This window comes from Heliangelus exortis, chromosome Z (genome assembly GCF_036169615.1).
Source record: "Heliangelus exortis chromosome Z, bHelExo1.hap1, whole genome shotgun sequence".
In the NCBI taxonomy this organism is placed as follows: Eukaryota; Metazoa; Chordata; class Aves; order Apodiformes; family Trochilidae; genus Heliangelus; species Heliangelus exortis.
In genome coordinates, this window is record NC_092454.1 from 36,796,318 (window position 1) to 36,811,573 (window position 15,256).

Consider the following 15,256-nt stretch of genomic DNA (forward strand, 5'->3'; position numbering starts at 1 on the left):
TCATAAACTTATAATTCAGGAGATGCTTGTGCTCTTCTTAATGTTTTCCCAAAACGACTTCTGCCTTCATTAGATCATGTTTAATATTAATGCACAGCAATTGCTTTTGGCAAAAGTAGTGCTTCACTTCCAAACTGCTTTGCAGAAAAACAATAAAATGCACATTGTTTTTAAGAGTCCTAGCTTATTTTCTAGTGACCTCTTCTTAGGAAAAAATATCTATAATGTAGTGTGATGCACACAAGAAATAATATTGAATCTTGTATTACCTATTATGTATTTCATTTTTCAGTTCTTGTCAGCAGACAGAGCAGCTTCCATTATGCTTTCAGAAACCCTGGGGGAGTTGCATCAGCACTCAGTAAAATCTGCAGGAGATTTCTGAGCCCATGTATCTCTTTTACAGCAGGTACTTACAAGAGAGCACATAACAGAATGGATAACTGACCTTTGGCCAAGTAAAAGTACCTTAACTGAACTGTTTTTCTAAACTGCCTGGAATCTTAACCCTCACATGGATGCTGAGGGTGCCTAGGGGAGAAGACATGCGCCTTTTTTTTTTTTTTTTTTTTTTTTTTTTTTTTTTTTTTCCTGATGAGCATTGTATTAAAGATTGAAGGAAGAATAAATGTTGATCTTAGGGTTTGCTGACACCCTATAAATTTGAGAAGGATACATTTCTTGCTTTCACTGTAGTAGAAAAGTTAGCTATTCCAAGCACCACAGTTGTGCTGTGATATGTAGGAAAAAAAAGCCTTCTAGAAACCTTTCTTAGATGTCTTCCTGTGATGAGACACTGTTTCAGGTTGGCTGCATTTCATTCTTGTATTAAGTGATAAAATAAAAAATTTCTAAGTTTACATTGCTCTTTGAAGATATCATTCCTGATCAAACTATGTAAAGGGATTGGTCCTGAGATGAGCTGAACTGTGAAAGGCAAGCACTTTCAGTTAGATATTGCAGTATAGTGCATGTCGAAACACATTCTGATTTTACAAGTTTACAGTGATGTCTGTGTCCTGCCAAATGTGAAATCAGATCCAAGATGGCCTTTTCATTGAAGAAACCAAGAATTCATCAAAAATATAGAAGCAAAAGAAAAAACACTAGTACCTGTTGAAATGCACAAATCTTTCCATTCTCTTTTAATTTGGTAAGATGTAAATAACATAGATGTTTCCTTCCACCACCTGTGTGTTGGAGAATTGATCTAGCTTTATCAGCATGAGCATTGCTGCTGCAACACCAAAATGTATCTGCTTTTGTGTGAAAGAAATCCAGGTATTATTTTAATAAACAGGTGCTTGTGGTGATTTTTGGTGCATCATAGCTACTGTGGCTCAGATACTTGTTAAAATCACAGCCAGATACTGTCCTGGCTGCTAGAACCTATCTTGATATAACCACAGCTTTCTGCTGCCAGTTCTCCTATTTTCTGCAGTTGGAGAAATATCACTCTTATTTTTTCAACTACTTTTCTGTCTTACCTCCGAATACTCTTTTATTGGCTCCAAAAGGGCCGGGCTCTATCAGGCCTAGAGCTAACTCAGTTTAATTTAGTGCCCCAGCCTTAAACTTTAACAGTAGAAACTGCATATGCTGGCAGGCAATGTTACCTGAAATACTGATAGAGAAAAAAATGTTAATTAATCTATCTCATTTCATTGTAATAGTTTGGGAGCTGTTTATATAAGAGTCAGGAGAAAATACTTCTTTAAATTCTGAGTTTCAGAAACTGTCTTAATTTGACTGTTTATGTATGGTTGAGCTTTTGTTATGTTTTAGGAGGGACATAGTTCTGCATTTGTCTTATAGCTTAGTGGAAATCAACGACTGATGTGGCCTTCTGCATTCAACTGGAAGTGGCCTCTAGATCACACTTCTTAGTACTTATGGGTACCTCAATCACCATGATATTTGTTGGAAAGCCCACACAGCTAGGCATATTTAGTCCAAAATCATCTGCATCAACGACCTTGATGATGGGACAGGGTGTCTTTCCATCTTTGCTGATGATACAAAACTGGGAGGACTGGCTGATTCACCTGAATGCTGTGTGACCATTCAGCAAGGCTTGGACAGATTGGAGAGCTGGGCCAAGAGGAACCTAATGAGGCTCAACAATGACCTTCCTTCCTGCACATAGGAAGGAATAACAAAATGCACCAGTACAAGTTAGGAGGTTATCTGCTAGAGAGAAGCCCCATGGAGAAGGACCTTGAAATCCTCATGGTCAACAGGTTATCCATGGGACAGCAGTGTGTCCCTGTGGCCAAGAAGGCCAATGGTATCCTGATGTGCATCAGGAATAGTGTGTCCAGCAGATTGAGGGAGATTCTTCTCCCCCTCTACTCTGCCCTCGTGACACTTCCCCAAGAGTCCTGCGTCCAGTTCTGGGCTCCCCTGTTCAAGAGGGACAGGGATTTACTTGAGTACAATAGTGGGTTACAAGGATGATTAAGGGAGAGGAGCACTTGCCTTAAGAAGAAAGGCTGAGACACCTGGGGCTTTTTAGCCTGTAGAGGAGAAGACTGAGAGGGGATCTAATTAATGTCTATAAATATATGAGGGCTTGGTGTCAAAAAGGAAGGGACAACATCTTCTCACTTGTGCCCTGTGATAGGATGAGGGGCAGTGGATTCAAGATAAAGCACAGGAAGTTCCACCTCAACGTGAGGAGGAATTTCTGTATTGTAAGGGTTACAGAGACCCCCAGAGAGGTTGTGTTAGGCACCTTCTCTGGAGGCTTTCAAGACCTCTCTGGTCTTGTGAGTGACCTATCCCAATTTTGGTCCTGCCATGGCTTGCTTATCTTCAGGGGTCTTTTCCAACCTCTGACCTTCTGTGATACTGTGATTCTGAGACTGACTGAAAAAAACCTGTGGTGTAGTTATTGCTTAATTCACAATCTATCCCATACTTAAGTAGGAATGATTTGTGCTACATGGAGTTAAAACAAATCACAAGTTGCTGACCTGACACCAAACCCACTATGTAGTAGTTATTTCTGTATAATTAAGCAAACAATGAAGCTCACATAATGCTGACTGCAAAACTGGTGAGTCTGAGTACATACACAACTCACATTTCATTTTGCTGCATTTTTGTTGTATTTGTGTTGAGATTTTCTTGTCTTGGTCTTCCCATATGTGCTTTCCTCTGAAGCACACACAGCTGTGGTAAAAGATTAATGTGTTGTGAATCTGAGGACCTATGCAGATGTATAGTCTGCTTGGCTGCAAGTGCTGCTTGGGAGGGTGTACAGGATATGCTATAGCCTCCCTTCCATAGGAAACTGTATGATGGATTTGAAAATGCATTGTATGTCCAGTACTATCCATGGGAGTCTCCTCTTCCCTTTTGTGTGCTTGAGCAATTTCCCATTCTGCTCCTGCAGGAAGAAAAACAGGGTGCTGAAAAAGCAGAAGAGTGGTATTGGTAAAATAATACATGTAGCCTGGTCCCTGAGATACCATTTATCCAGGTGCTCTGTAGGGGCTGTGCACTAACTCATTCTGGTCACTGCCCTTCCCAAGTTATGGACACCAATACCTAGCAGGGGCACTGTTACCTGGTTAGAGGTGGGAACAATGAAGACATGCAGATAAATTATCCAGGGGGCTGCTGAGTGAGAAACATGCATCCTATAAACGGGACTGAAAAATATCCTTTGGGTGCTTTATATATCAGTTATGTACCTATAGAAATCTGAAACCTGGAATCTACTTGTTGCGGAGCCACGTTTTTTGTAGCTAAATTTACAAATGTCAGTCTGGATCAATACACATGATTTCATGCACTCTGTATTTCTTTAATATTTTAATACAATGAAATAGGGAAGACACATTGACTTAAAGTGATGGTAGGACTGACATTAATAAAGGGTTGCTAAGAATTAGAAGAAAATTGGCAGTTACAGTGTCTGTAACTGAAGCACAGAATGGAATTTCATGTATGTTAATTTCCAGAAATAAATGTCTGATGGGGAACCCCTTCCCTGGGCTTATTAAACACTACTTAGTATTTAGTCCACACAGATAGTCCACAGATAGAGGTTGTACTTAGTGTGGCAAAGCTTGTTTTGCAAACACTTCATGAAATTTAAGAAATTTAAGAAATGCTTTTCATTATTTCATGTGGTGACAGGGTTGGAGAAAAAAAGATACATGTTAGATGTCTGGATGATCGATCTGGTGAGACTGAAGATGGCTGTGTTCAGGTTTTTCTTTTCCTCTCTTGGCTCAGTGCTGAAGACTAAATATCTAGACTTAAAATAACTTAAGCTATTTTACTGGTATGCTCATTGACCCAGCGTGATGCAATGCAATAATACACTTGTTTGAAATCCCTATGCACAGTAGAGTAATAAATAAATTCCAGTGCCGAAGTATAAGATTTTATTATCCTTAGTTTAGTGTGAATAATTGGAAATGAAGGCTATCTTTGGGCATATTAATAAATGGGATTCTAGTCTCCAGGGAATGAAAGGGTGACATTAAGTTTTGAACCATGTTTCACATCCAGGATGGCAACTGAGCAGCATGTAGTTGTCCAATAAGAGGTGAAACTTAATTTGTGTATTGTAAGAGCACAGATATTATGATGAAGTTATTTATTAGATAAGTTGACCTTTAAATTTTAAAATTGAATCCACTGTTTTGTTTGGCTGAATGTGCTGTGGTGTTTCGTTATGTTCATTGATGAGGAATTAGTGGGTCAGTTATACCAAAATGACCAGTGACTTTAAGATCATATTGTCCAACCCCCTGACACAGGCAGGGGCATCTTTGACTAGGTCAAGTTTCTTAAAGCCCCATCCAGCCTGACATTGAACACTATCAGGGATGGATCATCCAGAGCTTCTCTGGCCAACCTGTTCCACTCTTTCCACCCTCAGTGTAAAGCATTTCTTCCTTGTGTCCACTGTAGCAGTTCATTGACGTGTCTGTAGAAGGAAGGTTGGCAATGTGGATTTACTGTTTCCAAACATACCATTATTTGGTCTTGTGCTTAGAGAGTGGAACAAGCATTCTTCAAGAAGGGTTAGGACTGCGCTGGCACTACAGTAAACATTACTATTTCTCTAGTACCTCTTTGCCATTTACAGGAGGCACTGATTTTTGTCTTTTGCTGTTTCAGGAAGCATTCTCTTCAAGTGCATGTCTTTGGAGGCTGGAAAAATTACAGATCATCAAGAGAAAGTACTCTCAATCCTAGAGGAAAAGTTTCCAGATCTTCCCCCACGAGAAGAAATTATCTCTGTTCTCCAGGAGACTCAGTTTAAACCACAAGGTTTGCATCTTGCTTCCTTTTTGAACACCTTTTACAAATTTAGTTATGTAGCTGTACTGAAGTACGTTGGCTCTTTGTGTGTGGTGAAAATAGTTGCAGCATGTTATCTTCATGGACTATTACAGGTAATATATATAACTTTAAATTATGTGGCTTGCATTCTGAATCACAGAATTATGATTTCTGTTGAGGAAATACTGGACTCCTGATTAATCTTGTATTGTTTCTACAGATTAAGTAAACATTAACTTATTTCATATATTTCTTTTATAAGAGCATGCTAGTCATGAATTTGTGTTGATGAAATGTAGGGGTGTAATCAATGTGCCAGTGCATGTACAGAAATTGTGTTACAATCACCTACATGGTGTGGGAGTGGATTTTATCATCTGAACCTTCCCAGATTTATCAAGGGCTCTGTACAGGTTAAGTGAATTTGACTTCAGACTATGATTAAGAAAGCATTGGGAAAAATTACAATTCTTCCTTTTCCTTTTGCTAGAAGTAGTTGAGCACTGTTGCAATTTTTTCGGATTCCAAAGTTTGAACCTAAAGTTTGGTAGCAGGCTTTTGAAAGGCTATGCTGAAATTCTGAAAAAAATTGTTGCGGTAACAGATCAGAAATAAACTGAATTCAGCCTGTATTGGAAAGACTCAGTGAAATGGGCTTTTTTTGAGCTCAGTTCTTATTACTACCAGTTGCCTGGAAAGATGGCTTAGTAATGTTTCTCATGTACTTGGCCCATGAATCTTGCCCCAGTAGCCAGCACAAAACTTGGGTAAGTAGATATAACAGATTAGGTCTGCCTGCCCAATTATTTCTACATTCCACATGAGTAGGGCAGCATCATACATTCTTTTTTTTTGTTCCACAGCTGCGGTTTACTGTGCATTATTTGATGTACATATTTAGTGCTGCAAATATTCGTGTAGAATCTGTTATTAGCAAGGTGTTTCTGAAGTCCTTTGGAAGCACTATCCTCTTCTGAATATTTTACCTTATTTACTTGTTATTTAAAGCAAAATAAGTTCCAGTTTCATGCAGAAATAATGTTTTGTTGGCCTGAATTAACAAATACATTTGCTATTTGAACCACAGTAGGCTGTAGCCCACCAGGAAGTCTACAGGTTACCTGTAAATATTTTTAAAAGGGTATGCATGAAAATGTATTAAATACATGAACATTAGATAGTTCATCTTGTAGTTAAATGTAATACAAGAAGAGTAATGAGAGGATTCATTTCTTTTGCCTAAATTGGTATTTGGCTCCCTGTTGGAAATAACTGATGCAAATACATTTCGTATGTTATGCTGCTAAGCTTTAAAAATCTGTGGACATTTTAGTTGTGATCCTACATTGATGTAAGTGGTTTGCACCTTTATTTACATATACATTTGGCTATTGTGTTTGCATTTTTGATCATGTGATAAGTCCATGTTCCTATATATGATATATATTTATTTTGAGATTTTTTACAGCCTTTTTAACAGATATGTCTCATTGGAGGAATGTGTTGGATTTTTAATACATTGTTCTTGACATGTCTGGTTGCAATGTGAAGCAATTCCAATTTTACACTGTTTTTTTCTGATGATAGTATGTTTCAGTTTCTATGGTACCTAAACATCTAATTGGTTCATTCACCTTTTGGTGTACGTAAGAAGAACCCATTTGTGTTGCTGTCGATTTGTGAGGAAGGTCAGAAAGGCTGAATGACTTTGTGTTTACAAAATATGTGCTTGGATTCTGAATATTTTTGTAAATTCCGTAGTATTCAATATATTACCCACTCCAGAAATGCTTCATGTTAGTGATTTCATATTAGACCACAAGAATTGTCTATGCACACATTTGTCGTCACCTGGAGTTTGGTTTGCTTAAAAATGTATTTGCCCAAGTTTGTTAATTCTTCTCCTTTGCTCCCCAACCCCACCCCTTAAATCTCTTCCTGGCTTAAAAAATCCCTCTAGAAACTCATGAAATACAATGTTGGTTTTGATTTTCTCAAAGGATGTCCTAAAATACAGAAGACTGAACATTAAGGTCTAAGCTATGTTTTTAATGTGTCTTGCTGCATCTGATCTGCTCTAAATACTTGTATGTATTCACATTACTTTCTCTTATCGAACAGGTGTAAGTATTGAGGAGGTTATGCTGAAAGATCTGAAGGAGATTTCAGATGGAGAAATCAAAGTAGCAATTAGCACTGTATACATGACACTGGAGGTAAGAGGAAACCTGAATAATGTATTGATAAACAGCCCTACTGCATAGACAGACTGTTCTCTAACAGAGATTTTGATAATATATGAGCACAATTTCAGTGATTTAGTTAACTCTGAGAGAAGCAGTAGCTGTTGGTAGTCTGACATACATTATTCACCTGATTATTCCTTTCTGCTAGTCATTAAGCAATGGCATCAGCAGTTTGCAGCCTTTGGGTGGACTGAAGGTGTAAGCTTTCTCTTGAATGTCACTAGGCAGTTACTCAGTAGGACTTTTTGCTATCTTTCACTGGAAGTATGACATACAATTTACAAAGTGACTCTAATGCTCTATCAGCAGGATAGATAGGAGGAGAAATTGCTTTATACCTTCTATAAACTTATCTGAAAACTGTGTAATGAACTATGTCTCTTGCCATGAGACCTATGAACTTGTCTCTTGTCTATTGCCTTAATTAAAACGTTGATAGAAACAAAAGGAACTTGATGGGGCAGTAGCTAGTAGAATGTTGATCTTTTGGATCAAAACTACAAATTCCTCTTTGTGAGTATTCCTTAGACAACTTGAAAGTGGTGGCTTAGCTTTTCTTTATTGGCCAGTCCCAAACATTTTGTAATTGCTTAGGGAAAAATCTTGTGTAGTATGTTTTGTATTATTATTTAAAGATGGCTTGTGTTACCATTGTCAGTAGCTATTTTTCTTGACCTGAAGTGGATATAGATGTTACTGACTGTATGTAAAGATATTAATTAAAATATTACTGTTTAGATAACTGAAAAGTGTTACATGGAAGTATTAATTCTGATGGAAATTTGCATACTGTTACTCTCATTAATAGTAAAACTAACTAGATTGAAAAAAATCTCAACAAGAAAGAGGTACTTTTAAGTACTATGTATTTTTAATTTGCAGTCTCACCATTTGCCTGAAAGTCACTTATGCAAAAGTATTTGACATGCAAAAGACTTCATCTTCTACTTTTTCATTTTACTTTAACCAAAACTTTATTTTACTCCAAACTATACCAAAAAACCCACAAAACCCAAAAAACAATAACAAAAAATCACTTGAATAGTTCTTCCCTGTGTATTGGCTAGAAATCTCACAAGTCAATGCTTTAAAATTATTTTTATTTATTTTTTATTTTTTAATTAACAGGTTTGTGGAAGTAGTTTTCACTAAAGGGCTTTTTATAGGCTTACTTGGCCAGGTCCAGTGGTCTACATCATTGGTGATACTGCTAAGACCAAAGATGATGATTGTACTATTGTAGCTGGGGACAGTAAGCTGTTGACAGGCATATGTTCTCTGCTGCATTGTGTGTGTATCATGGAGACTGGAGGTGCTGCAGCCCAATACACAAACTTATTTAAGTCAAAGTTTCATAATAGTAAAAGGGTTTAGTCCTAGGGAGTCCTAAGTCTGGTATTCTAACAAATGTTGCGCCTTAATAGCATATACTCAAATGACTATATGCTTTCCTTAACTCCTGATTTTATCACGTTTTACAAATCTCTATTCAAGAAAATTCTCTGCTAAAAAAAATTCTCTGTTCTTGAGAGAAGCTTTTTTTTGCAAAATCTTGACCTTGAGCTAAGTTTCTTTCCCTTTTCTACTGCTGATTTCCTATGTTAAATAAAGAAATTGTTTCCTCAGTTTCCCCTCTGTAAATGAGTACAGATTTGAGTACTCTTGAGTACAGAGCTCCTGTTCTTCATCTTCTCATGAAGAAAGACATGAATGCAAAAATACCAGTGCAATTGATATCAGTGCTTTATTTGTGTGTACATACTGATATCAGTCATCAGTGTGTGATTTACATCCATTGTCTGTTGATTTACTGGTTGTCAGTTGACTCATTTTAAAGAAAATTTTTCAGATATAAAAGGAATAGACAGTGTTGGTATTAATTATAAAGGGAAGGGAGGTATTTCATGTGGATGTGTTTATGTTTCTGAAGAATCTGTATGCAGCTTTGGATTTCTTTGGTTGCATAACTGCCTTTGTATCTGGGTTACCCAGATTTAGGTGGCATTAAAGCTGAAAGCAGTTGAAATCAGACCTGTGTCTACAGCGTCTGCCTGGCAGAGTATGTGCTGCTTGGTTTTCACATGCCTAGCAGCATTTTTTCAAGACAGTGACAAAAGTGACAGAGCCTATATCACAGTGATTTCTGTTGCCTTTGCTGGAAAGTTTCCCCGAGTCATAATAATGATTACTTGTAAGTTATTGTAGCGAAATTCAGTGCATGTGTTACAGTTAATTTCTGTTAGGTTACATCCTGAGAGCATATTTTACTTATTCTCTGCTAGAATTCTTTTCGAAATGAGGAATATTTTCTCAATGTGACTTTCTGTAAAAGGCTGTTTTTAACTGAGGAACAGGTATTTCCCTTATAAACTGAACTCTATTCTCTGCTTTCTTGAGTCTAGTGCACCAAAAGAACAACCCAGATTTTATCAGTTGAGATGAGTTCAAATGGGTCATGATATTGTGGCTTCATACATATTTGTTGGAGTAAGTCTTTAAGTAAGACTCAAAGTAAATCTTTAAGTAAGTCTTTTTCATAGAATCATGCCATATAGAATCATTTGTGTTGGAAGGGACCTTAAAGATCATCTGGTTCCATCCTCCCTGCCATGGGCACAGACTCTTCCCACTAGACTGGGTTGCTCAAAGCCCCATTCAGTCTGGCCTTGAACCCTTCCAGGGATGGGTGATCCACAACTTCCCTGGGCAATGTGAAAAATTTCTTCCTAATGTCTAAGGTAAATCTACCCTCTTTCAGTTTAAAGCCATTGCCCCATGGCCTATCCCTACACACCTTTACAAAAAGTCCCTCCCCAGCTTTCCTGTAGGCCCTCTGCAGGTACTGGAAGGACACGATAAGGTCTCCCTGGAGCCTTCTCCAGTCTAAACAACTCCAGCTCTCTCAGGCTGTTTTCCTAGGAGATGTTTTCCAGCCCTTTGGTCATCTTCGTGGCCCTGAACTCCATGGCCTGCTTGTGTTAATGAGTGATAATTTATTCAAACTGCTCACAGAACTTGCAGTAACTTAGGAAGACTGAAAATAAAGTTTCTCCAGGTCAGTCAGCTGAAAACAAGGCAAATAGTCAATGGTTGCCTGTTATTGACAATTACAGGCAAGGGAATATGTGTGTTCTGAAGGCTGACTAATCTGTTAAGGTCCTTGTTCATGTTTCTGCCTGTGGTATCCAAACACTTCATAAAGACAGCTTCCAGGTGATAGAGGTTTTGTAATCTTTTAGTAATGAAGGGTTGGAGCCACACTGTGTGTATGCCAAGTGATTCAGAGATGATGTCAGGGCTTCAAGGGAAGCTGCTGTCACCAGCTTCATTGCCCCAAGGAAGTGACCAGAAAGTCTATGTGGCACAGTGAATTTGACTGTCCTGATGTAGCATCTGGTGGTCCAAATGAGTTGAGGATGGTACCTAGAAAAGGTTATGGCTTTTGCCACATTACTCTTTGCCACTCTGTGTCTCAGAGAAACTCACCAGCTCTTCCAGCGGCAGTGATTTAGAAATTTAGAAATGTTTGGATGCACAGTGGATCTGCTTCCTAATGAGTAAATAGTTTGATTCCACACACATGGTTTAATTTTCAGGCTATTTTGTTGTAAGTACTATGGCATGCAACTGAGTTACTAATTTTGACAATTTTATTTGTATGTTGTGAGAAGTAATGTTTTTAATACTTCTGAAAAGCAAATCAAGAATATCTGTCTAAGCTGGAGCATGTCAAGTGCTAGATTGCTGCATGCAGCTTAGTGAGATTACAGTGTATTTGAAGGTTTGAACTTTTGGTACCTCTCATGACTGGACCCTAGTTGAGTATTGGGGAACTTTTTTCTTGCAATATGAATATAAACATATTTTGAATGGCATCGGATTGGACCACGAATTTGTTTTTAATGCTAAAAACAAAATAAGAAAACTGCAAGTAAACATGTTAACATTTAATCTTCCAGTAATGGAGTTGGAAACAAAATTCTCAGTAACTTAAAACAGCAATGCTGTTCGGAGATATTTTTCTGATGCCTGTTGTGAGAAGTTAGGGTATGTAAAATAAATGATGTATGGAGCTGTAGGAATGCGACTTTTGCAGACTACCTTATGTCTAAGGAACATTAAACATAGGGCTCTCGTTTAGCAAATAAATAACCATTCATTTCAATGTCTGCATAGTCTGGACTTTTGTGCATATTTTTGCAAAGATGAGGCAAGGCCATTAGGGATTTAATATAAAATAAATCGCCAAGGGGTCTTCTTGTAGTCCTAGTCTCTCTGCCACATGGTGTGTCACTAATGTGCATAAATGGGCTTAAATGAATTTGTTATCTGTATTGCATTTGCAGTATGTATATATTTATATATTATTTTTTAATTGTGTTTAAAAATAAAACATTAAATACATCATTTCTGAAAGCTGAAAACATACCATTTGTAAATAAATCAACCTTAATTAAGGTCTTAAAATGTCAGTGTGTGAGATATGCCTGTAGGAAAATGTATATATATAATACACGAAGCTTGAACATACTTTCATTTGCTTTTTTTTCCAAGTATTAGGAGGGTTAAGCCTTCACCTTCTAGGACTGAGTAGTGCAGCCAAACATGCACTAATGTGAAAACTGTGATCATGTTTAACCATCAGACAGCTGTATTCTGGAGAACAGTAGCTGCTCTGTTGTGCTTCACTTCTATAGATGTACCCCAGCTGTAATGAGTACACTGCAAGGTATGGAGCTCTGCTGCAGTCCTGCTGAATTATCTGTTGTAACTAGTTTGTCACCTCTAAAGGTATGAAAGGAAACTGATGCTGAGAACTTTACACTGTTTTAAGCTCTTCTTGATTAGTTTTGTGAAATCAAATGGCAGCAAAACCAACACCGATTACAGTGATTATCAGGATTGCTCATAGTTTTAAAATTAAGACCAGATCCCTCCCATAAAATGTTGTAAGGGTGATATGAGTTAGTTCCCCTGCACAGTGAGATATTTCTACATGAAGTTGTGTAGAATATCAGGTAAGGTGCTCATTATGGTTCCCTCCAATGGGAGAAAACTCTAAGCTTGTAAAACTGGCCATCATATTCATCATATTCATCTCTCAGTCCAATTCAGCCTGTGCTTAAATCAGTAGTTAATGATTTATTCAACTGTCATTTTTTTCTGCAAATTTCTTCTATACTGCTTTCATAACTCATAGAAATCCAGAAGCAACAGATTTTGTTTTTACAGTATCTCTTTAAGAATGCATAAGATATCAGGTCTGCAATGGTGTGTATGTTGGATTTTAATCCAATGTCTGAAGGTACTGGGTAAACTTCTTCCGTTCTAATTCATGTGACATCTGGCCTAAATTTGGTCAATTGCTTATAATTTTGCCTTTACTATTTTTCTTCAATCTTGGTTCAAAAGTGCATAAGCGAAGTAATATAACCATGAAAATTATTAAAGGAATAAGCATAGACATTAGATTAATCTACTAACATTACAGTAAAAATGTGCTTGTGTTTACAAGTTCAAGAAGATGAACTATTTTGCATCGTTTATGAAATATGTTTGTCTAACTAAAATAGTTAGGAAATACAGCTGTATAATATGCAGTCTCTCTCAGCTAAATAAAATGCTGTCATCTACACTATGATTATTGGACTGCATTTCTGACTTCTACAAAGCTGACTAATTTATCATTTGTGTACGCTTCTATTTCTTGTCAGTAGCATATCAGCTCAGCTGCTCATGGGGCATAGATACTGACAGCAGGAGGTGAAGTTTTGAGGAATGTTCAGCATAAAGAGAGATTTTTCTAAGACATGCAAATACTCTTAACAAAAATTTCAATGTTAAACCTGATTTGGATGTTTAATATTTGAAGGTCTGGCCATAATGCGTGAGAAAATAGAAACTGGCAATAGCGGTAACAGCAATATGGATATTACAGAAAAGTTTTATTTTGTTTTCAGCTATTTAGTTTGTTTTTTCTTTACTATTGTGTAGGAAAGAAATTAATTCGAACATTAAACTGTTGCTACAAGGTTGCAATATTATTCTGGATATAACCAAATGGACTTCTTTTGGGTTTGCTGGTGTTGCTGTTGGCTTTGCTACAGAAAGTAACAATTCTGTCCATAGTACTTAACAAGAGATGCAGAATATTTCTATGCAAATGTCTGTCCTGATAAACTACATTTGTGTTTTTCATTTAAATATTAAAAGAAAACCAAACAACAAAACCCCCTCCAAAACAAACAACAAAACCGAACAGAAACCAAACCAAACCAAACCAAACCAAAACCAGCAAAAAACCCCCAAACCAAAAACAACAAACAACAAAGCAAACAAACAACAAACCAAAGCAAAGCCACAAATCCCATTTAAAATAATGCAACATTTACTTAGAATGGTGATATTTTCATGCAGAAAACCAACAAAATGTGTTTACTCTGTCTTGAAGTATTAATTTTGTTCCATCTGTTTGGCAAAGCATGTGTGTGAAACACCTTCTAAACTGACATGTAAGTGAATGCTTAAAACTTCTAAGTATTACAGTATTCTCTGGTTTTAACATTCATTGAATTTTATACCTTCTGCAATGCATCAGAAGCCTAATTCTGAAGCTATTGTTTATTTTAAAATGATATTTAAATTTTTTATTTTTAAAATTAAAATTAATTAAAAAAATTAATTAAAATTAAAATTTTAAAATTAAAATAAAATTTTAATTTTTGAATTTGTCAGGTCAAGTGCCCTGTAAGATTTTTCAGCATATTTATTCTCTGCTGAAATGAAAACAGGGAAGATCCTTCTTTTGACTCTGTATAACTGGGTACATTCCCAGGCTTAAATTGAAGTCAAGTCTGAAAACTTCAGGGTTTATTTCATTTTATATTCATATATTCATATATTCATATATTTGTATGTTTATATATGAATATATTTGTATATTCATACACTCACACCTTTATTTATTTATTTACTAATTTATTTATACATTTATTATTATTAATTTATTTATATGTTTAAATATTATTATATTTTTATATTTATGTATATATATACACACACATTATATTTTTATATATGTATTTACACGCTTATACAACAGGGATCAAAAAATATAAATTGATTTAAGGTGAAGCCCCTCATCCTCTATTTGAGTACTCAAGTTAAGAGTAGTTAACTAAGAACATCAGCTATAGTACTACCAAAGAATTTAGCTTCTTCTCTCTCTCTTTCTAGGAGGCAGATCCAGTTTTTCTCAGAAAGAGCCTCACTTCTGTAGTCAGAATTATTCACAGTTTCTAACAAAACTAACAAAATATGACTGTTAATCACCAAAAAGTGTAACTTCTTTTGCAATTCCATGTCTAGCTTACTTTTGTATTTTATTTTTTGTATGTAAGTGAATACATGTATGCAGAATCTTCGAGCCTAGAAGAACTGGCATTCAGAACTCTTGTATATATTGCAAATATTTCAGCATCTTACTTTTATGACTGTTTTTTCCTTTTTTATAAAAAGTTGATAAATAAGGTATCAAACGTAAATTCCTTCAAGAAAATTTTGCACTGCTTTGGCAATAGAGAATTATATAGTGCTTTTGTCTACAAGAAATTCTATGGATGACTATATTGTTTTTAGTACTGAAATTGCCCTATTTCTGAAATAATTACAGTATATTTAACCAAAGTTGCTAAGTACAGATTGAA

The 15,256-nt window shown here is 36.3% G+C and overlaps 1 protein-coding gene across 4 annotated transcripts in view; it reads left to right on the plus strand.

Annotated features, from left to right (window-relative positions):
• Positions 1–15,256, plus strand: part of PRUNE2 (prune homolog 2 with BCH domain) — a 132,985-nt gene that overhangs the window by 36,409 nt on the left and 81,320 nt on the right. For all 4 annotated transcript variants that reach the window (XM_071732064.1, XM_071732060.1, XM_071732059.1 and 1 more), the window contains exons 5-6: positions 5,140–5,292; positions 7,426–7,520. In XM_071732064.1, the coding sequence (XP_071588165.1) occupies positions 5,140–5,292; positions 7,426–7,520 (248 nt within the window). The remainder of the gene's footprint in view (positions 1–5,139; positions 5,293–7,425; positions 7,521–15,256) is intronic.